The sequence below is a fragment of the Accipiter gentilis genome, chromosome 5, assembly GCF_929443795.1.
Source record: "Accipiter gentilis chromosome 5, bAccGen1.1, whole genome shotgun sequence".
In the NCBI taxonomy this organism is placed as follows: Eukaryota; Metazoa; Chordata; class Aves; order Accipitriformes; family Accipitridae; genus Astur; species Astur gentilis.
The window spans coordinates 4,564,203-4,588,382 of record NC_064884.1 but is presented as its reverse complement, the minus strand read 5'-3'; the positions used below and the strand labels follow the sequence as shown (position 1 = coordinate 4,588,382).

At 42.4% G+C, this 24,180-nt stretch overlaps 1 protein-coding gene across 5 annotated transcripts in view; it reads right to left on the bottom strand.

Moving 5' to 3' along the window:
• Positions 1-24,180, bottom strand: part of PKNOX2 (PBX/knotted 1 homeobox 2) — an 87,680-nt gene that overhangs the window by 8,744 nt on the left and 54,756 nt on the right. For 4 of the 5 annotated variants that reach the window (XM_049800444.1, XM_049800443.1, XM_049800442.1 and 1 more), the window contains 4 exons: positions 17,907-18,015; positions 12,318-12,457; positions 7,763-7,934; positions 4,355-4,543 (listed from right to left, as the gene is read on the bottom strand). In XM_049800444.1, the coding sequence (XP_049656401.1) occupies positions 4,355-4,543; positions 7,763-7,934; positions 12,318-12,457; positions 17,907-17,990 (585 nt within the window). In that variant the 5' untranslated portion in view covers positions 17,991-18,015. Of the gene's footprint in view, positions 1-4,354; positions 4,544-7,762; positions 7,935-8,663; positions 8,730-12,317; positions 12,458-17,906; positions 18,016-24,180 lie in introns of all 5 variants that reach the window. The other variant, XM_049800446.1, reaches the window with a different exon arrangement.

Here is a 24,180-nt window from a genome sequence, read left to right as displayed (position 1 = left end):
ACATCAAAAAGAAGTCAGATACAGCCAGAGGCGACCAGAGGTTTGGACCAGCCTGAAGACCTCCAGCTTTCCTCTCCTGCTTTATTTTTCCACAATTCCTCCAAAAGAAGGGCATCCAGAAGACCATTTTTGGAAGTACATTTGGAAGAAATAATTTGGGATATCAGAAAATGGGAACAAGAAACTGCTGTTCCAGATAGTGGTCAAAGCCATTTTCAACAGCATTTTATGATGACAAAAATTGCATTTTTTTGGTGGCATAGAGGAAAACTGTCCCAAAACACCAGCTTAGTGGTGTCCAAAAAGGCAGAATATTGATAATTATTAGAAAAAGATAGGAAAGAAATTCCTGGTGTTTCTGCAATGGCACTGTGAATGGCAATGGCAATGGCAATGGCAATGGCAATGGCAATGGAAGTGGAGGCTCTGCCTTAAAATAAATATAGATATCTCCAAGAAGATTTAAAAAAATCTATTTTGCATGCTAATCGCCTTGGATCGCAAATGCCAGCCAAATTATATTACGCTGGTGATTTTGCTGCAGTAGAAAATATTTTATATTTTAGGACTCAAAGAAGTTGAAATGTTTCCAGCAATTTTGAAACTTGAGTGTAAAAAGTGCATCAGTAGGTGTCTCTGCAGATCCACATCTCGGCACTGACCTTCCGTAGCTCTATGGCAAAACACGATTCCTCTGACTTAAAAGTCACTTTAATGAAGAAAAAGACCTGGTACATATTGCATTGCACAAAACACCCCCTTTCTTACGATAAGGCAAGTGTCAAAGACTCAGGGCCCAAGTGTAAATGCTAAATTTCAGCACTACTTGAGTTGACGTCCTTCCCCTTGTGCTTCACGATGCAGCAATTTATTTTTGGGTAGCACACACATGCGTAAAAATTTCCGTCTCATCCTAACTTTGTGAAATTTCTTTGTGCTCGATTAAAGCTGGGAAAAATTGGGGTTAGTTGGAGAAAAAAGAAACCCATGAGTTTGCCAAGAAAGAGCTGGCCAAACTCAAACTCATGTAAGAAGATTCATAAACCTCCTTCGTGGATGGACGGAGATGAGAAAAAAGTTGGCTTTAAATAACACAGAAAGCCAGGCTTGTCCACAGGGCAAACTTGGATAAATTAAGATCTATACAGAGAAGTCCTGCATCGAGTCAGGCCAACCCAACCGTCAGCCTCCAACCACCAGGAAGATGGAGAAGGAATTAGAGAGGAAAAAATGCTGTCCTGAAAATGCCCTTTTAAACACTGCTGATCTGCTGCAATTCTCGCTTGAAACGAGAGCTGAAAATTGCAAGATTTAATCCAATTTAAACATCCCTGCCAGTGCTGTGGTTCCCAATGTGATTGGCTTTGCAGTGGGTTTTTTCGTGCACGTGGAGTCAACTGGAGAGCAGTGAGGACCACTTTGATGTTGAAGGAAAGTTGAACTGATTTACATTAAGCTCTGGGTTAAATTGGCTTTCCCCCAACTCCATGCAACAAGCACCTCCACTCTCTCATCCCTGTCTGAAAAGCTCAAAGAATATTCATTCAATGAAGGGAGGGAGTTAAAAAGGGTCTGATGAGAACTCAAGAGAAAGAAATTAAGCCAAGTGAAAAACAACCAGGAAAAATGGAAGGGGAATTGCTTGGTGGACTTGCAGGCCAAAGAGGCTAAAAGTCCCTCCACAAAACAAAGTGAAGCACAAAATGAGAAAGCAACAGAGAAAACAGGGTAGGAAAATGTCTGTAAAGTAACAAAGGTTCAGGGAAGGCTCACCACATAGGAAAAAATTAACTTTTCACACAAACTTGGCCAATGCCAGGAGTCATCTCTAGACTTGGTGACATAAGAAGATTTCAGCAACAGTCAAAACACCTTTTTGGGTGCTCTCTCATCTTTCCATCACCTCCAGACATTTTTGCATTTCCAGAAATCCTTGCATTTTTCATCTTAGAAAGCACAAATAACACCAAGCCAAGGGCCATTCTTTCTGAATACACCAGGGAAATCCAACCACAGTCTTCTCACGATGACATTTTGACAGTTCCGGGCATTGTTTTCTCAGGTTTGGTTGACATCCTTGTTACTGCATATCCATAATTTTTTAAGCAGCCTGTCCTGTGGTAAAAAACTTTGCAAAAAACGGAAATACTTCACTTGCATGACCAACTTGGTGTATCTCCTCACAAAATGATCAATGCCTTTCCCATACCCTGAGAAAACCTATTTTCCAAGAATCCTTGTTCATTGATATTAATCTCATTTCCGTTACTCAGATTTTTTTAAAAAAAATTCCTAAATTAGTGGCCCCTTCACTGTTTTACCTGCCCTCAGCATGAGACTAATAGGACGATAATTAGCGATATCATCCCACTTGCCATTTTTTAAACATGGATCCCATGATTCTTCAGCTCTCTGGAGCATCCCCAGACCTTACAGCTCAACTGATGGATAGACAGTATTTCCACCCTTTTTTTTTAAGACTTATCCCTGCAAACTCAAGTATACTCAGTAAGTCGAAGCACTCAGGCACTTGACATGGCTTAGTTGCATAATCAGAAAAAAATTGCCATTGTATCATCAGTGGTATGTCATCCTCATCCAATGACCAGATGAGATGGTGGCTCCTTCTGGTCTATCACTGTGAATATTTCGGCTCCCATTGCCTGCTGAAAATCCCTTCGTCCTTGAGCAAACGTTTCTTCTCCAGTTGGGTTGTTCCTGGGTGCGTTCCCATTTATTTAGCAACTGCCTCCAAATCCTCACTTGAATTTCTCAACTTTCAAGTCTTGCCTGGAAAGGAAATGTCGGCAGCTCTGGGTTTGCAGGAATCAGAGGTGCTTCATACCTCTCCATGGGCCTGATTATTTTCCAAAGACTTGTGCTAATTTTCTGATACGATCCCCACCTCTTTGTGAGGCACTAAATCCTCATTACTTTTCCTGACCGATGCATTCTAATTAGATCAACACTTAAAAAAAAAAAAAAAAAAAGGAAAAGAGCTAAAAAAAAATCACAATAGCCACAGGACGGCTTTCCATCTCATTAACTCCCTCACTTATTATTTTCATTAAAATTACTGATAAAAAACGTGCATCTCCATTTGCTGGGACCGGGAGCTTCGTCGGCTCATATCTAACATCTCTCTCATCACCCGGGATGCGAGCTGTTGCCATGGCGACGCACAATAATAGAAACTAATAAATTACAAACGAGATGCTCGTTGAGCAATTATTGTTCTCTTTTATGCAAGTGTCTTGCTAATTTTGATCATAAGGAATGCTACCATAAAGCAGTGAAGGGATAATAAGTCCATTTCTAGAGATTATTAGAAAATAGAGAGACGATGGGGTTTTTTAGATCAATGATTAAGTCGTTTGGTGCTTTCAGGAAACCCAAATAAGAAATAAAACTTTTTGGGGGCTTTTCCCTCCCCGTGCTGGGCCACAAGCATCATATCGGGAGCTTTGAACTCTGCAGCACTTGGAGCTGAGCTGCCAAAATCACATTTTTTTTCCTTACCACCATGCTAAAAATGCCCTGAAAAGCCCTAAAAAAAAAGCCCCCGCCGCCAGCCTCCTTTTGGGGGAGAAACCCAAGAGCTGCCTGGGGATGCCCTGGCTTATTCTGAGTTGGCTGCAGATATTTCTGGGGGCATTGTACAGCCCCAAATTTCATTCCTCCCCCCCAAAAATTGAGTGTCTTGAGAGAGAAAAATCCTCAAGGGACACTCAATATTGCATCAAGGAACTTTTTTAGGATGCAACCAGCCAACATTTATTCCCTGCACTGCAAATGCATGTGAAAATCCCAATCCGTGGGCAACTTTTTTTCCAAACATGAAGTTAAAATCCCTTAAAGCCACCAAGGTGCCGCTTGGCTTGGCCATTTCAGTTGATATTTCTGCAGTTCTTGGGCATCTCCTTGTACTTTCCCACTGTGCTTGAGGCACCAAATGTTTTCTTCTCCCAGCTAAAACCAAAATTATGCAAAAAAAAAAGAAAAAAAGTCAAGGTGGGACTGGGGGAGAACTGCAAGATGTGCCAGGGCAAAAAAAGGAGCAGCAAAGCCAAAAAGGGTTCTCTCCCTTTTGCAGAGACACAAACACTGGGGTTGCAGTTCTGTCAAACCCATAAAAAAGGCCATGAAAAAAGCATTTTAAAAAAATATCACCACAGCATCACTTATTGCACCATACGTACAAGATATGGGGGTTTTAAAAATAATTTTCCTCAATTGGGGATGAATTTCTAGAAGGCCACAAGAGTTGTGGAGCAACCCTCAAACCTCGTTGGCCCAACGTGCCTGTTAGCCAACATGCAATGATGGTGATTATAAGTGATTTTTAAGGAGTTACCTGAGGGTGGAGGCTGATGGAAGAGGGGTTGGGGGAATAGGGCCCCCCCAGGTCATTCCTGAGTAGGTTGTCGCTGTGCATCTTGGTTTTGAGGCATGTGATGTAGCGGTTGCAAAAGTCCTTGCACAACTCGTTGACCTTCTCCAGCTCCAGGAGGTGGATGCGCAGCACCTGGATCGCCTTCACCATCTATGCAAGGGCACACAATGGCAACGTTAAAATAATTTTTCTCCTCGACGCATCAGAAAAAGAACCCAAAAAATCAATATTCTCACCCAAAATCTAACCTGGAACCGATCTCTACAGTACAGTTAAATGCATTTCCTTTCTCAACACACCAAAAAAAGCAAAAAAATCAGTATTCTCACCCAAAACCCATCCCAGAGCCCATCCTTCTGCACCTCCATAATTTTCCCTCCCCATCAATCATATCTCTGAAATCCCAAGAAGACAAAATTCACAAAAATTACTGTTGCCTTTGTGGGAATTGCTCCCCATGCCCCCAAAAAGTCCAAGCCAAAGCTCTCGATGTCAAAAAGTGTTTGGGTATTCTCTGGAGGCCACTTCTTCTAACAAGATTATGGGGCTGCAACTCTGCCGTAAGCTGTTGCCAGTGCAAAGCCTGGGCCTCATTAAAACGTACCCCATAAATGTTAAAAAATTTACACATAAAACATTCCTCTTGCTGAGCTGAAACCTTAAGTTTTACAGCCGCTGTTTGAAATCTTGCATAATATATAAAATTTCAGCTATTCACTCCGGGGCAATAAATCTGGTTTTATGTAACAAAGCGTCTTTGCATTTCAAAGGGTGTTTTTAACTTGCAAATTTTAGTGGTCATCTTTACAAACTGTGAGTCGCCACGGTTGGGAAACTCCCTGAAAAATCCAGGGCCAAACTCGGGTGGCGGCTCCATGATGGAGAAAGCGAATTTTTGGTTGGCGAACAACAGGGATGATGGGCTGTGGCTGGAAAAATCCTCTTTTTTTCTTTTTTTTGCCTTTTTTCACTTTTTTTTACTCCTCCGCAGTTGGCGCAGGCAAAGCGCAAGGTGGAGGCATCGCGCCCCGGCTCTCCGCATCCTCCCAGGGCTCAACGGCCATGAAAGTCAATATTCAAGGGCAAAGGCAAGAAGACCTGACACATATATGTATAAAAAATAAATCTCTCAATTATCTCAGCTCATTTGCTTAGGGTCTCATTTTATGTCCCTGCTCCGCTGCGTCGTATATCTGTCCGGATAAAGAGTTACAGTCCAATGGCGTACGTGCGCGGGGTTGTAAAAAATACAGATGCTGAATTAATTGACTGTGTGGCACTCGGCAGCTGATTGAGTTGATAATGGTGAGATCTGACCTTTTTCTAATTTCTAATTATGTGCATCTCAGTGGTGAGGAATACATGACTCTTATTCTAATGATAGCTAATGCCGATGGCCTTTTCATCCCTGTTTTGCCATCGCCGATTTCCAGGGAATCGGTGGCATTGAAAAAAAAACCACCTCCAAAATAACCAAAAAAAAAGGACAATGCAAATAGGAAAAAAGCGTCATCTCAGGAACAGGTTGAAATGTTGAGTTTTGAGCACTGCAAGACTTTTTCATCCAAAATTCCCTCCAGTTGGTGCTTCCCACCAACAGGAACGGTCCTTCTTCAGCATTACATTAACCGTCTCATCTGTCTTGATGGAGGCCAACCACACTGAGCAATTTGGATGGCTTTTGGAGAAGTTCTGGGCATTGGATAGAATATATACATACAGATATGTCCTAGAAATAAGGAAAAAATACATACATATATATATATGAAAACTAATACAAATATATCCAGTGCTGCAAGGTCATACATGGGATCAATGCAACAGCCCACGGCCAGATTTCACCTCGGCAGCAAGAATTGCTCCAAAACATGCCCAAAAAACATGATTGTTGTGGGGGCTTTTTAAGACACCATAAAAAAAAAAAAAAAAAGAAAATAACCTCTGTGGACACAACTCGTGCACTGACCGTTTGCTGGAGATGTTTCATCTTGATATGTGCAGGAGTAGGTTTTCCTCCCCCAGATTTTTAGGTTTTTTTTTTTGCTTCAGCTGGCTCCATCCCTCTCCTCTTGCTATATCATCGCACCCATTTTTATGAATTTAATGCGATAGGGGGTTTTCTGGTGCACCTCAACATTTGATGCATGTTCAGTCCCAAAACTGAAATAATCCAAAACACTGGGTTTTTTGTTTGCTCATCCCAGGGCAATTTCTGTTCTTGGCTATAAGACATTGCAAAATGGGTTTAGTAATCTGCAAACAGGACTTTACATGGCCTGCAATTTTTTTGGAGGGCTTTCCACAGACTGCTAAGCCACTCTTGATTTAGGGATATTGCAAAACTCTCTTCCACAAGCTGAAACTGGGCACAAAAGATGCAGGATTTTAATCCATCTTGAAACCATTTCTTGCTTTTTTTTAGGAAAGCAGTAGTTTTTGCTCTTGGGCAAGCATTGCTTGTTCTTCCCTTCATGACAGGTCATCAGACAAAATCACCTCCTTCATATCTGTAATATCTGGAAAAAGCTACCCGTGAATTGCCTGATTTTGCTTCTTTTCTGAGATGGAAATCCCTCTGCTACATGTCCCAGCAGAAAGGTGTTTTGCTCTTTGCATCATCAGAGGTGGGCAAAATTGCCTCTTAAAAATTTGCTTGTGGAGCACTGGGAGGGTGCACCAGGATGGTGCCATGGACCTGGCTACCAACATGCTTGCCATGGAGACCACACGCAGAGGCTTCCTGGACAAAATAATGGGATTTGGGAACGTTTCCTGAGGTCCCAGCTAGAGAAAAGCTCCATCCCAAGCAGAGTCATCTGAGGCACCTTCCAGCAGCGATGGGTACAGTAGGAAATATTGGTTCCTATGACAGGGAAGCCACCAAAACCAGTCCAAAGTGTCCTAAACCATTGATATGCATCACCCTTTTTGGAAAAAGCTCTTATTTTGCCTTGCTTCTAGGACAAGAGCTGGCCATCACACTTGAAACAAGATGGTGCCAGACAAGAATGTAGATGCTATTGCACGTTGCACCAAAGAGCAGTAATTCCTGGAGAGATTGCAGGTTTTGGGGCACAAACTAGCCACCGATCATGGCAGGAAACACAGTGACCCCATGGCGTTTGTGTGAGAAAACTAGCCAAAAATTGGGCAGGGGTTTGTTCTCACAGGGGATCTTATGGAAAAGGTCTCACAGAAGGTCCTGGAGAAGGTCTCACAAGGTCTGTGGAGAACACTGCCAAGATGGCCAACACTACAAACGGAGTCCAAAGACGTTGCCCAAGGTGGTAGATCTTCATAATTTGTTCATCACCCCCTACCTTCTCCCCGCCCCCTAAAAACCATCTGCCAAGCCCCATGTGCCTCTACCAGGTTGTCCAGCTCAGGGTCATCGCTGAAGAAGGGCTTGTGCTCCTGCTCCTGCTGGTGAACGAAGTTCTCAATGTCAACGTCGAAGCTGGCCGAGGTGATGCACTCGGAGCCCTGCGTTGCCTGCTCACACTTCTCAAAGAGCAGAGTCAGCAGCGGGAACAGTGGGTGCCTGCAGAGGACAAAGGAGACCCCCCATAATGCTCACTGGTTTAGGTCCCATGTCCACTTTTATCCCACACCATCCATCCATTCCCTCCCAGCTTGCAAGAGCCTGGTGGTGCGAACCTCACTCCCAAGCCCATACTGGAAGTGCTCCCTCTAAACCTTTTCCAACAACCAATATCTTAAAAATTGCAAAATTCACCATCTTCACCAGGAAGTTACTTCTCCCAACATCTCGGTGCTTTCCATCATTGCCCCAAAGCCGTAATTTCCAAAATGTTTTGCCATGGGCAAAAAGGTTTGGCTTCGGGGTGGTTATCTTGGAGCCCTCTGCTGTCCTGGTGGCTTTGCATTTTGGAGATCGACATCAGCACCCACTCATTGTTGGTAATATTTCACCCCAAAATGTCTCTCAGTTGGAGATGCTGGATAGGGATGACCTGATATTTTTAGGTGCCTGCAGCATCCTATAGACTGCTATAGGTTGCTCCTCCACCAAGAGGTCTCTTTGCACCTCTGTCAAGCATTCCCATGTCCATCCACAAAGATGGGTCAAATCTCACTTCTTTCTTACCACAAAATGACTCTTAGAAAGCAAAGATTTGCAATTCTTCTTGCAAATCCACAATTTGCTCTAATGATTAGACAACAGGCTTGCAACTCTTGCAAATCCACAATTTGCTCTAATGATGATGCTAAATCGATGCAATATAAAATGCAAATATACATACAATACCAAAGCACGTGGAGAAGAAGGGGATGAAGACCATGAGTTAGTGCAACCTTCAATGAGCCTCTCCAGCTGTGCAAATTAAAAAAAAAAAAAAAAAAAAAAAAGGAAGTATTTATGGAGTCTTTCAGGGGAGAAATGCAAAATGCTGCTCCAGGGATGGTGTCCCCCAGCACCCCAGAAAAATGGGATTTGCTCCACCATTTTATCTCCAAAAGATGGTCCAAAAGATGATTATGAATCACTTCCCACTGGTCTTTTCCGAGCTGGAGTCAGGCGAAGGGGTTAAACCCCTCGGCTAAGTCTTCATTTGCAGCTGCTAATACCGCAGCATATTATAGTTTAATCTGTCCTGATCCCAGTTTAATGCAAGATTCGCTGAGGCTGGAGCAGAGAATGGGGGGGGGGGGGGGGGGCGGGGGGAAATAATTTCATAATTTCAGCAGCCCCGCCGGGGCTTAGCTGAGGGATATGAAAGGCAAATTCCAGGCAGTGGGCTGAATTATTGGGACTTATGAACCGGTGGCTCAGCGGCAGGCGCCCACTGCCATTTCCAGAGCCGCTCCATCAATTAGGAGCAAAGCACGGAATTACCCCAAGGATGGAGTGGGGGAAGGTTGCGGGGGGGGGGGGGGGGAGACTGCAGCCCCTGAAAAATTTGTAGCCCCTTTGCTTTGAGGGGTTACATTGACCAAGTGGGGGATTAAGACCGTTGCCGGCATCACCCCGCACTGCTCAGTATTTATAATTGGGGCGCTGCTGCTATTGACCCCCATGAACGTCTTGTAGCGCTGGCAGGGAGGAGGAGGGGAAGGCACGTGGCTGAGGGGATGATGGTTTGGTTTTCAGTTGGACATAAAATAAAATAAAATAAAATACAAAGTAAAATCAAGTCCAATCAAATAAAATAACTAAAAACTTAAAATAAAACCTAAAAATAAATAAAAATTAAAATAGAACAAAAAAACCCCAAACAAACAACATAAAATAAAATAAAATTACATAAAATAAAATAATAAAATAAAAAAAAACAAGGAGGAGGTGCAAAAGCCCCAGGGATGGTGTAAGGGAGAGCACCAAGGCCTGTAGTAGAGTGCATTGTCAAGGAGCAGTGAAATCTGGGGTTCTGCCATAAGCTATATGCGGAATTGTTGCAAATTTTTTTCCCTTTTGTATGTCAAAAAAATGCAGTTTTCTCTATTTCCAGCCTTTCTGTGGCCACGACAGGCAGGAGAACAGAACAGCCACCATGGGCGTTTGCAGGCGGAGGTCACGGCATGAAAATTGAGAGCTGGAGCCCATCCTCGTTACAAAATTTGGGGGGTGGGGGGGGGGAAAGGAGGATGAACAGGGAAACAGGAGGGTTTTCCCCATCACAAGTGTTATGGAGGTAGAAGATCACTCCCATGGCACTCCCAAGGAAGAGTTTTGGGGTGGAAAAATCTGCTTTTGCTGTATATGGTTTTGCAAAAACCTCTTTTTTTCATTCCAGGGAATCCTCCAAGTAAAAGGGCTGAACCGGCCCTGACATTTTCCTGCAGGAGAGCGGTCGTTTGCAGCCACTAATAAAAAGGATTCGACACGGGCTAATAAAGAGAAATGAATTTCTCTAATGGCCTAATGGCCTAATTTCGCACCTTCAGCAGGGCTCTGCCCGCGAGCCAGCGGCACCATGGCCACATCACAACAGGAATGTTTTTTTACACAGCTCCAATATACCCCTTTCCCCCTCCAAAAAAAAAAAAACCAAACAAAAAAAACCAACCAAGAAAATAAACTTAATGCAAAGAAATCCAGACATTTCCCACTTGGAAAAATCCAGTTTGCAGGGATGGGTAGTTTAAGCATCGGTTCCTATGGGAGCGTCGTCTTTACTGGTCCAAAATCCATCGGGAAGTCCCAGGCCCTCTGTTGCATAAAGTCAAGAAAATACTTTACCTGGGAAGAAATTGCAGCAGAGAAGTGATTCTGCTGGACCCAACCCTGTGAAGATGCTCCCACGCCAAGCAGGAGATGGAGGAGGATTAATTTTTTTTCCCCTTTTTTGTATTCTTTTTATGGATGATAAACTTCCCGCTAGAGCATAAAACCCAGCGGGGTGACTTGTCCAGCATTTTTTATATTTCCCATTGCATTTTCCCAGCAATTTCCCTCCAGGCTGATTGACCGACGCTTACCACCGATGCCTTCGGCCTTGGTGCAATTATCGAAAATTAACAAAAATCCATCATTTTGGGTGGAGGGTATGGCCCTGGAAGGTCTAAAAACACCTGTGTGCATTTGATAGCTAATGACATACACAGAATCCATATTAACCGCTGTATAGGTGAATATTCAGATTTTGCATGTAGCAAAAAAAGGCTTGTTGGCTGTCTTTTTAGAGATAAAAATGTATTTGGGGAGTAGTTTTGGCTGGTACCCGAAAATAAGCATCTAGGTTTGGACAACCGACTCTACATGTGGGACCAGCCAACAATTTTTTCCCCACTTCTCTGGGTGGGAAATACGTCCAAAAAGGTATTTCTGGCATTTTTTTTAATCTTCAGATTAAGGCTGTTAAAGCTCCAAAGGGTTTTTTCTGGTTTTCATTATCCCACGAACGCTGCAAAAATCCTTGCAGAAGTGCAAAGAAAAGGGGGGGGGGGGGGTCTTGAATGACCTCTTTTGCCTTGAGAAAATTATTTCCATCATTGGAAAAAGTCTTGAGACCTGCTGCAAATAATCCTTTGCGTTTTCCTGGGAAACAGGTGGATTTATTCCATGCCTTCATCTGCCTTTCCAGACCTTTTGGACTTGTAATATTTGAATATTTGGAGTCAAAGTGTTTTAATTCCTTCACTTCCGAGCTGCAATTTTTTGGGTCACAAGCCCCGACAGCCCTGGCCGTTAATGGAGGGTTAATCCTTTACCTTAAACCGTAACCCCGATTATATTATAATATTATACGTTACTGTTACATCATTAACGCGTACATTATAATATTGTAAATAATTACATAGCACTTATATAATTACATATTACTTATGTAATTATACTATTTACATAGTTATAATGTCACTTATTGCAATTATATGATAACATTACTACATATATTACCATATTATATATTATTATCTCCGAAGTGACAAAAAAAAGGGGACCAGAGGGGCTCATCCATCCCGCACCCATTGCTGCCGGCACCCTGTATGGATGCAAGAACTGTGTATTTCAGGTTAATACGTGACTTCGCTCCTTCTGGGTGCTTTTCGGGCCCCAAATCACATGGTTTTGCCAAAAAAAGAAAAAGGCTAATTTGGGGTTTTTTGGGGGGGGGGGGGGGGGAATATTTTGGACGGGGGGAGATGCTGCAAATGAGGTCTATGAAGGAGCTCCACCACCATGCGTTATTATCGATAGTTATTATTGCTAAAAAGGAGCTAATTGCTAATCCCCCCCCCCGCCCCGTTCCTGTGTGTTAATTAATGCATTAGAATAATAGCAGATTAATACTGCATTATAATAATGAACGCATCAACGAATCAATGCATTAACCCATGCATTCATTAATGCACCGCCGAATCGATGCATTAATAATGCATTCCAATAACTAATGCATTAACGAAATAATGCATTAAGGCATTCATTAATTAATTAATGCGCACTGATATTAGCTTGCATCACCTGTAGACGGCTCGTTTGTCGGCCTCCAGCTGTGCCTGGGGGTCGCCGGCCGCGGCGGATACCGGCGCGTTGGGGGCCGCCGCCGGCGTGGTGAGATGGACGGGCTGTGCCTTGCTGGGCTGCTGGGCTGTGGCCGTCATCTTGGGGTGAGGGGGTGGGAAAAAAGGAAGAAAATAAAACAAAAATGAGGTTTGTTACACTTTTCCCCCAAGTTTTGCAGCCTTCTGCATTCAATTTTCAAAATTCAGGAGGAGGCAGCCCCGTGATGGGGCTCTGAGCAGGATGGTTTGGGGGGAGGTAAAAATATATTTGCATTTCATCTACTGCAGATTTAGGTTGTTCCCACTTTTCTCACTTTTTACTTGGGGAAAATACAGGAAAAAAGTCCCGACATCCTTACTGCACAAGCAGCAAAGCAAAGGCGGGGGGTAATTTATTAAGGGATGCTTTGCAAAAGTCCCAGATTAAATCAGCTGCAACGGTGCTGCTTGCCAAGGTTTTTTTCAAAGCAGGTATTATTGTCTAGACACACAGGCATTTTAAACTTTCTTCCAAAATTACGTGAGCCTCTTCCAACTTGCCAAGCCCAGGAATGAGTCATTTTTGCGCTGTGAGAAGCCAGCCAAAAAAAAAAATCAACCTTTTATTCTGCCCGTGCCCAAATCACCCATCTTTAGCCCTGATGCTGCCCCAGATCGCCGACGCAATGGGGATCGCAAGGTGCCGGGGCTGGAAATCTGCAGGTAAAATTACATCTGCGATGAGATAAATCATTCTGCTACCTAACATTTTGCTTTTTTAAAAATTTGCAATTATTTTAGGTAAATATCTGTATTTAAGATGTGAGATGAGTGCGTGCCAGTGCACGTGCAAATCATTGCACATCCTTCCAGCGTCACCCCCAAAACTTCCACCTCCACGTGTACTGGCTTGCACATATTTAGGTGCAATCTCCACTTAAAATTATCAACTGCATTAAAGAAATCTGAATTATTTGCTGCCGGGCTGCAGATGACACATTGCTTTATCTTCACAAGATTCAATTAAAAAAAAAAAAAAATTAAAGGAGAATTTTAATCTATTTGGGTTCAAATGCATCAGCAAACCCCCAAATCCAGTGGTTTTAGCTCAAAATCTCAGTGGAAAATTAATGCAAAGACAGTGCTTTGGTGTCAAAATGTAAAAAAATCAGCATTTGCCTGTCTTCACCAGTAAATCTTCAATCCTCCCTTGAGCTGGGTAGCAAAATGGAGCCTCTGTCTCTTGTTAAATATTATATATATAATTTATTTATTTGTCTAATATGCTTATGTATTCATATCTGTGTTTAGTTATATAGAAATAAAATATCTATATATATTATTTATTTGTTCAATATATATTTATTTCTGTCTGTTTATATAGGAAGAAAACATTTTTTATATATTATTTATTTACTTTTCTAACATAATTCTATATTTATTTCTGTGATTATTTACATATAAATAAAATTTGTGTACACACACACACATATATATATATATAAATACTTATGTGTATACATGTGTATGCCCACAGTCTTCTCCAGCCAAACCCACCTTTACACTCAGCTTCTTGCCATGAAAAAAGCAGATTTCTTGCCTCTCTTAAAAGCTGCGTAAACCCAAGCCAGGCCAAAACCGCGACACCTTTTGCTTTTAAAATGTTTGACTTTAATATCTCCTGCCTGACCTTTTGCTGTCAATATGGTGCTTTTTTTTTTTTAATCTCCTTTATTGTTCATAACTCCAAAGTTTGGCTCTGGCACCTGGAAATTCACCCGGCGCTATTTAATTTCTAACTCTCCCAACCCAGAAGCGGGATTGATTTCCATCCCTCTTCCCTTTCCCAGTGCTAAAAAAATGAGTGAAAATTTGGGGTTCACTTCCCTGTTCTATCCCAGCAGTCTGGATTTCTCTTTTTCCCCCCCATTTTCTATCTAAAAATCAAACTGCAAGTGGGTTTGGGGATGTTCCAGCCATGCCTTTGAATATCTCCCCATCCTCTTTCTCTTTTTCCCGTTTTTTATCCCTATTATCTCCCTTGAAAATTACTTTTTTTGGGGAAAAATGGCTTTCCCACCACCACCTTTTTTCCTTTTTTAATTTTTTCCCCTCGTTACATTCATTTACTGGGACACTGAAGCCCTTTTCGCGTCCTGCCCCCAAATCCCGCCAAGCTGGCTCTTTCCAGCCATGTCTGCAACTAATTGGGCTATTACCCAAATAAAAAAAAAAAAAACCCAAAAAAACCTCCTCTGCGGCTGTTTCAAAGCCATTACCTCACCTTGGACTAAAGAAAATAATAAAAAATTAATAAAAATAATCCCAAGTTGGCAGGAAAAAGAGGGAAGAGGATGCTCGCATGCGAGTATTTGCAGCTGGGCAGGGAGGAAGGGAAAAAAGCAGCCAAAAATGGATACACAGGGAGCAGGTGGGGATGGAAAAGGAGGAAAAAGGCAGCAGGTTTCTGGCTCAGGAGTGTGAGCATCTCAGCAGTGGGAAAATGGGGAAATATGGGGGAAAAGGGGCTGGATTTGGGTATGAAAGCAAGTGTGGAAAAAAAATGTAGGCAGGGATTTATTTCTTTTTTTAAATGGCCAAAAATAGTTGCAGGAGGGAAAAATGTAAAAAAAAAAAGGAAAAATATGAAAGTAAAAAAACAGTTTTAAAAAAAAGTTTAAAAAATTATGCTTAAAAATGTAAAAAAATGGTTTAAAAGGTTAAAAATATGTAAAAACATGTTTTAAATCTTAAAATATGTAAAAATGTTTTTAAAAGTTAAAAATATCTCTAAAAATATGTAAAAAAAAGTTTTTTAAAAGTTTTAAAATTTGTAAAAAATAGGTTAAAATCACATGTAAAAAACCAATTAAAAAGTCAAAAAAAACCCATATTTTTGCAAGACTCCCAGTTAAAACAGAGATTTTTGAGGTGCCGCTTGCTCGACGATGCACATCACTTCCCAGTTACACTCCTTTTTATAGTATATTTCTGGCTTTTTCACTTCTTTAGGAAGAAAATCCTTTGCTGCAGTTAGCGGCTGCTCCCCAGGCAATGGCAGGGCTTCCCGCAGGTTTAAATGTGATAATCCCTCTTGTTTTAGGGGTTTTTTTGAAGACTATGGCCAAATGCGTCATGTCTAGAGAGCAACCACAGTGAAGGTCTTCAGGGCAAGAAAATCTCCTAAATCACCAATATTTACCTTCTTCCTTAGCGTTTCACAGTGAAATTTCTCTTTGCCATCATACATGCTGAAAACTGTAGTTCTGAGCCCCAAAACGTGCTGAGGACACCAGGAGTTGGGGGGTTTCATTGATCCTACTGAAAAATCAACATCTCCACCCAATTTTTAATCTGTGACTTTTTGAAAATATATTTTTATCATTTAAAAAATTATATTTTATAAATTTAAAAAATTCTATCTTTATAATTTTCAATTTTTGACCCTGATGGAACCACCTAAAATGCACTTCTTGGGAGGAAAAGCTGCTTTTATTGCTTTCTGTGCTGAAAATGCTGAAAAAATCAACATCTACACCCAATTTTTAATAATTTTTAAATATATATTTATGTAGTAAGTAAATAAAGAAATAAAATTTTATCTTTTTTTAATTTTCCATTTTTCTCCCTCAGGGAACCACCTAAAAGGCACTTTTTGCGGGGGCCAAAGCTGCTTTCATCACTTTCGGTGCTGAAAATGCTTATTTTTAAAACAACCTCTTTTTGCTAACTTTGACAATGAAATGGCTGAAGACTTTCCCTTGGCTTTTGCTTTTAATTTATTCTGGAAAACATGCAGATTTTCAACAGGCTGAGTTGCTTGGTGAGTGTGATCACACTCAGTATAAATGATGCTCCGTATTTCACCCCTTCAGCAGAACCAGGTGATTTTTAAAGCATTTGTTTTTCCTCCAAAAGGCAGCTTTTCCCATCATTTCTGCTTCATTTTGCACATTTCTGACAGTGACGCTGATCACTTGCATAGCCTCTGCAGTAAAATAGTAACGCAAAGCTCCCCAAACCCCTTTTTTAGCATTTTTCTCCCCAAAATGGTCTCCTTGCTGCTAAGGAGCTGGTTGTAGCTCTAATAATTGATTTTTTTATTTATTTATCATCAACCATCTCCATCTCTTCCCTGTCTTTGGGGAGAGGAAATTTGTGCAATTTGCTTTTCCAAACCTTAGAAATCCCCAATTTTCAGGTAAGAAAGCTCATAGCAGTCACAGCATTGAGTCCAAAAAAGCAACTCTTGGCTGTAGCTCCTCCTCCAAACACACTAAACTGAAGCAAAAACGCTTGAGCAACCCCCTCAATGGGAAAAAAAAGGAGGGTTTTGAGCAACAATGCTCCTGAGGGTCCCCAAAATTCAATGTATTAAAACAGCAGGGCAGATAAGGGACAGGGATGGGGAAGCTAGGGAGGACATCTCCATAGGATGCTGCGGGAAATCTCGGCTATTTTAAAAGTCCCTTAAATTGCCCATTAGGACTAAAACAGCGTCACAGCTCCCTGCTGTGTAAGCAAGAAAGGTGATGTGTTTCGTCGTGGGGAAAAAAAAAAGAAATTGGGAAAAAAACCCTTCTCGTAGCGGAGCAGCGAAGCAAGCAAATGATGACACAGAAGTTGGAGGAGCCATAAAAACCCCACCGAGGTGTCGTTTGTGAGAAGTGACCTTTTCCCACCAACGGAGACTAGCAGAAAGGAGACCCGGGTGGCTTCAGAGGGGGTGTAAAAGTCAATGTATTTATTTTAGCTTGCAGAGAACAGGCTTGATTTTAAATTTTTTTTTTCCTGGGAGGGGACACTTCTCTGCTTTTGCAGCCAAGATTTGCAGCAAATGAGGGAAAAATTAAAAATTTCCCACATGAATCCCCCAAAAAAGCTGTTTTGAATGCGGAGCCGGTTCAGCACTCAATCCAGATCATCCCCATTTGGTCACTGTAGCTGGGAAAGTGGAAATGTGATGTGGATTTGCCCCCCCCCCAAAATCTTGGGATGGGCTGTGAGGTGCGGGACCATCTCTGAAATCCAACCTTAACCACCACGTCTAGCCCACTGGGGTGCTCCGGTAGAGTTTCTCTTGGACGAACTCCTCTTCTTATAATAACTTAACTCTGTAACGCTGCTTGGAAAAGTTATTTGACCCCTTAAAGCAACATTGTAGATGAAGTCTTTTTTTCCCCCCGCCACGAGTTGCCAAAAAATGCCACAAGAATAAATCAAAAGGCCATTCCTACAGCTAAATCTGTCACGGTTTAACCAGACGTTTCATCTTTCCAGCTTATTAACCTGCTGGCTGCAAACACACCACCGTGTTGGCCTTCCAAGAAGACCCTGCGACCCCAAAATAAGCCAGAAAGGGGGAAAAAACCCCATAGTTTGACCCAAACCCCTTCAATCCTGGAGACTGCATCAAGAGGGGTTTTAATTTTTGCCAGTCTCTGAAATGAACGTTTTGGGGTGAAATATTTTGTAATGATCATTACTTAGGAAGGCAGGGTAATTAATGCAGGAGTTGGGGGAGTCACGAGGGGTCTGGAGGAGCCCATGGGTGCTGGGGGACACTCACCTGCGGGGTGTCTTGGTAGGGAGGAGGGGGCACCGTCTGGGTGGCCATCATCGTCAGAGCCGGTGCCGGGGAGACATGGTGCATCCTGGGTGGGACTCACATCGAGAACCTGTGGGTGGGAGAAATTCCGCTGGATTAAGGGGGATCTCCCCCTGAAAAGAAATCCCATGGAACAGGAGAAAAAAAGGGACAGAAAGGAGAGGTGACAAGCACCCCAGCACAGTGCTCCACCACCCAGTCCCTGGAAGAAACCCAAGATGATTTGATGACCCTTATCATAATCTGGTGATTATTTGAGATTTGTGATTTTGGATAAAGGAATGCATCAGGGGCCAAGCGAAGGCGGGTGCTGGCAAGATCTTCCCTGGACAGCAGCCAGGCAAGGGCAGAGTTCTTGGAGATGATGGTTGCCATCGGCAAACCTCATTATATCTTCTCCCCTGTGAACCCTGGTGCACCCAGGCCATTTTCTCTCCACCCCTTGTGCCTATAACCGCAGTGCCTAAATGGGGATTCCCATCCCTTTTCCAGTTATTCCTCCTTTTTGGAAGCAGGAAGACAAGTCATAAAAGCAAAACTTTCCATTTTCTGCAATTATACAGTAAAAAACCCTGTCTCTCTGCCTTTGGCCACCATGGAGTCACATCCTCAAGCACTGCATGCTCAATCCAGAAGGGACATTGAGCATCCAATGTTGAGTTGACCGACGTAGTTGACTCCTACGTTGCGTTGGCCAACCCAGTTGACTCCTATGTTGAGTTGACCGACCCCATGGCGATTGAATGCACAGAAATGAGGAAAGAGAATTTAAGCCCTTGCTTGATTTGAACCAGGGAACAAACTCTAATTTTGACATCCCATATGGACATCCCTATGGAACCCAGGAGGCAGTCTGAGACATGCCACCCCAAACTCTCTTGAAGTTGCTCTGCTTTCTGTAAATGCATAGTTATTTGGGGGGAAAACACTCTTTTTTGGTATCTTCACATCCCAAGGAGATGGGGAAAAAGAGGGGCACCAGGAAGGGACAAATTTGTAGAGGAGGTCTTGGCTGGATGCTGTCCCCAAGGATAGAACTGATGGCAGATGTAACCAAAAAGGAACTCTTGGCCCCAGAATGCCTCCTCTCCCATTATTTCACTGCAGCTGTGTGCTTGCGTCACAAGAAAAGCCAATCATCTTGCTTAAATCCTCAAACACCCCCCCGTCCTGAGTCCTCTCTGAGTCTCTGAGCTCTGTGTTAAGCCAACTCACAAAGCCACCTGGCAAAATCTCCCCAGAGCCCTCAGAAGTGCATTTCTCCCTGCAATGACTCATTTTTGTAAGAGATGACATCTCTCGAAGGGTTCGCCCCGTTGCGATGCTCATCGATGCACTGGGTTCCCAATTGACTTCTCATATGGAGAAGAGCCGTGGTGCCATCCCATGAAGAAATGCAAAAAGTTATGTAAAGTCTTCTGATATTGTGAGGGGATCTACCAAAAAATAGTGTCAGCGTCACTTTTGCCATGAAATGGTGATATGCAGGAAGAAACGCTCTTGCACAAGGCAGAGGAACAGGGATACCAATGAGGTCAGTAAAAACCGAGGCACATTTGGGGTCTTCATATCAGTCTACACAGTTTTTTGGGGGAGATTCACAATACTTTGGTCTTCTCCATGAGGTCAACAGTTGCTTGAGGGAAGATTTGCAATATTCTGGTCTTCTCAGTGAGGTCAACGGTTGTTTGGGGGAAGATTCACAATATGCCAGTCTTCTCCATGAGGCTTCAGCCTTTACAGGAATCACCAGGCACCAAGACCACAAATGTACCATATCCACATGGAAAGCCAAGTGCTGTCTGCATCCGATGAACATCAACAATTCTTATTATTCTGCATGAATAATATTATTTTTTATTATTATTATTATTTTTACTTTGCAATACTATGGATGATCCATGAATTGAGTATTAAGAGAGCACACCCAAAATCCTGTGCATTGGGAAAGCAGACCGGGGTCCTTGCGTGACACAGACCTCTTGCAGAGAGAAGGATATTGCATTTATGGGATTAAAATGATGCTTTTCATCTTTCTTTCCCAACAGCAAAATAGCAGGAGACAAAATTATCTGCTCCTGAGTGAACTCACGACTTAAAATCTTCAGTGTCCAATGTCAAATCTCCGCTTGCAGCTGCAGGCATGCAAGCATCCACATCCTCAAGGGGTAGCACCAAGGGGAACACCTCCCCACCAGAAATAGCTGCAGCTGGAGAAAAGCAGAATTTAGCACCATGATGGTCTAGACATCTCGGTGGGAAGCTAAAAAAAAAAGAGATTACTATTTTGGGGAAAAAAAACCCCTGCTTGGCATCTATTGTTCGTGCCAGAAGTGAGCCTACCTCTAGTGCGCGGCAATTTATTGTGGGGTGCGAGCTTTTCAGTTGAATATATTCCCAGAAGGTGGCAGTCGGGAGCCCAATTTAATTGCTGAATATCATCTAACCTGCTAAAATCAATCCATTCGTTGAGGCTTTATGGGCGTTGATTTGTTTGGAGAATAGGACTTACAGCCAAATATAAAAAAAAAAAAAAAAAAAAAAAAAAGGATAAAAATGAGAGACAGCTGTTGCCGATAGTGGTATATTTATCTTGGGGGAAACAAATGCACTCGGGTGCCGTAAATATCCGGGGAAGCGCCTGGCACTCACGGGAAAAGCCAGACGGGTGTTTCACGCAGGAGCCCCCAGCCATGAATCTCAGGATAACAGTGCAAAGCTGTCAGCCCCATGGATTTATCAGCAGCCAAACGCAGGGAAGGGTCGAAAGCTGCTATTTTATGCATTAATCCTTTCTTATTTTTTATGTTTTTTATTTTATGCATTAATCCTCTCTTCTTTTTTCCCACCTCTGAAATCAATTTAGCTGCATGAGCTCTTGACCATAGGCATCCAGATGACGAAAGGAGCAGAGCATCGCCAAAGCCCTGCCAACCCCTTGCAGATCAGCTCAAGGCAATGATCAAATCTTGGGCAAAGAGTGAATTTTGGGGGGCTGGGGCTTGAGGAGGGCAAGAATTGCAGCCAACTCCTGGGGTGTTTACACAGAGGAAAGAAATGGTGAGCAATAAAACCCATAAAGGCTCTTTCATTTCCAGAAGTGGCAGTACTTTAGGTTTTGGCAGCGACCTGAGATCAAAGTATCCTAAATTTCCTTATGAAATAAAATTATTTCAGCTATCACTGAAATATTGCCATTAAGTTGAAAATGTATTTCCCAAAGAGCTTGCATCTACCTAAAAGAGTCTCAGATTTATAGGCTGCATTTTGCCAGTAATATATTACCTCCTCTTTCAAATAAAAATAATTAAAGACTAAGTTGAGAAGTTGGGGGGGGGGGGGGGGGTCACTGATGCCTCAAAACATTTAAAAAATCAAAGTATTGCAGACGGTCGTTCACCACTCCCCAGGTGGGTATGACCTTGTTGATTAATAAAACAGCCATAAAACCATATTAGAAATAGAGCTAAATGAAAAAAAAAAAATCACATTGTTGGACTCTATGTTAGTGTTTTCAGTGGATAATGTTAACATTAGCTTTGCAAGGTGCAACTCTTGTTTCCAAATCAATGGGAAAATGGGGATCATTTTTTCTAGCTCATTCAGCAGCTTCTCCCCCGCAGCAAAACATGCAATTGATAATGGAGGACTCAATGTGAGAAATCAGAAAATCAGCTTTTCAAGCATTTCCTCTTCTCTACCCAAAGTTTCAAAATTGTTAGAGATACTTGAGGACATTTTCCTGGCCACAGGAAGGTATTTTTCTGTATGAAGGGAAGATTGCCTTTTCTAAAGGGTATTTATATATTTTTTTTAAGATTTGCAATGACGCTGTGTTACTCATGCTCTCTCCACAGCGGGTTGCAAGGTTTTTTTATGCCTCCATCTTCATGGAGGGCTTGTGCGTGCTGAAGTTTATGATATATGCATTCATTATATGCATATATCTAAGTTAAAATGAAGAAATATAGCTGAGGGGGAAGAGAGAGGCACCTCCAGAGGATGATACATCTTGCTTTGAACCGCCAGTGAGGACAGGTTCACCCTCGGCGGGTGATGCCAACTCTTCACTGGTCATAAAGTGAATCGAGAGTGACCCTCTTGCTCTTGAACATCTCATTGCTATCTGCCAACCTTTGCCCTTTTTGTTTTTACCAAAATTCACCCATTACCCTGAAAGATGAACACTAGTCTTTCACAAGCTATTAAAGGAACTCCCTAATGCCACCCTGAGCTCATTAAAAATAAACCAAATGCTATTAAATGGTTGAAAATGGGGAAGAATCCCATTTTTCAGGACATCACCCATTCTTGGTCATTCCTCACATTCAAGTTGCTTCCAAGTGGGCTCGCATGATGCCTCATCTGAGGATATCAGGAGCATTTGTGCAAGAAATACCACTGCGCCACGAAAGATTTTTAATTTTTTAAGGAATATTTGGTAGCCAAATTTCCTCTATCCAAACCCAGGAGGGTTTTTGCACTGGGAACATCTTTTGCTCTCAGCCAAGATGCTGGTTCCCTAAATGCTGGCCGTTGTAACCTTCCTAGTATTCAGTTATCACATTATTTCCCAATAAAAAAGGATGAATCGAGTCTGTGCATCTGGTACAACCACGGGATAAAGCAGATGGAGATTTGATATTTCTGCAGGATAAACCCTGGACCAGAGCAAACCCCTTTTCTATTTTTCTCCTAAAAAAGCTCTGGGTCAATGCATAAGCACTTCAGTAAAAGGGAGAGGGAAACACCATGTCAGACAATGCCAAAAACCTCTTGCCAAGCACCAGTTTGGTTTGTCACCGGATGGGACATCTCCCCTGGGTGCAGGGGAAACCAGCATTTATTTATTTAATATTCGCATTTATTTATTTAATATTTGCAAATCGTCCTCCAGAATCCAGCTCCATAGAAAGGGGGGAGCTGCCACAATGAATTTCCAATGAGAACAACAATTACCACTAAATATTTCTCTCCTCTCTGAAGATACCCAACCCTAAAAGGCTCCAGGGATATCTCTGCAACATAAACACAAGAATAAAACCTGCAAGAGCCAGTCAGAGCTTTAGTAGACAAGGTTAATGTACCTTGAACAGCAGCATTAAACAACTTTGTTCTTTTTTTTTAAGTGAAGAGCTGAGATACCTACATACATTTTAAAGTGTTATTTTTATAGAGGGACACCATTAAAGCACCTTCCAAAACAAACTGGCACAGGGAAACATCAAAGAAGCTCCTTCAAAGTAACCTGAAAATACTTGCATTTTGTGCAATCCAGCCCCCAGCCCAACAAAAGTTCCCAAAAGAGCAAATTGTGAATTTTTTCAGAGGGCAAATCAAAAAGCTTTGAAGTGAAACGTAGCTGTGGAACTGAAAAAATGTGCAAATTTCCTCTTGCCGGACACAAATTTCCAGGAAAAGTTTCTGATTGCCTTGAGAGTGCTTGCAAAAAATAGGGAGTGGATTAATTTTCCAACAGTTCTTCGCTGCAAGCAACTAACTGTGAATAACTTATGATCAAAATCTTGCCTAATGTTTTCAAACCTTGCCTTGTGCTCTTTGTTTTCAATTGCAACCTGCTAATCCCATGAGAGAGGAATCACTGAGCACCCACTTTTCCATCGTGCAAACACCAAATCTCAATCCCACGCCAGTCTTGCTATGGGAAGGTCCTGGCCCCAAGGTCCCAGCCAGGTTCAGAGGAGCTTCTTGGAGGACAAAGAAGATGACAGTAAACATACATGATGAGTTTTGGAGAGGTGGGCTGGAAGAAGAGGCTTAGGTATGGGTCTGAGATGAACAAGGTGCTGGGAAAATGGGAGATTTGGGGTTTTTACATGTCTCTCTCCCACCAGCAAAGGGGACGTCAGAGTTGTTGCTTTGAGGATGGGCAGCCAAGAAGAAACATACTCAAAACCAGTCTTGCTCAGCAAAAAATTAACCGTCAGCCATGTTATTCCATCCCAAACTGACAACTGCAGTCCTTCACCGATTTCTCAGCCAGCACAAGTATTGCAAACTGCAAATCAGACCAACACCAGTGCAAAACCCACCCGCAACCTCAAAGTAGACGTGTGCCAACAATTCCAGCAAAGATCCCACCACAAACTATGTAATGACTTTTTGCAACTGTTGCTGCAGCCCATAAACACCCCATGAGCAACACTGCAAATTTTAATAATGCCTTTTTGGGGTGTTTATTTTGCAAATCGAAACCCACAGGCTTCATGCAAAT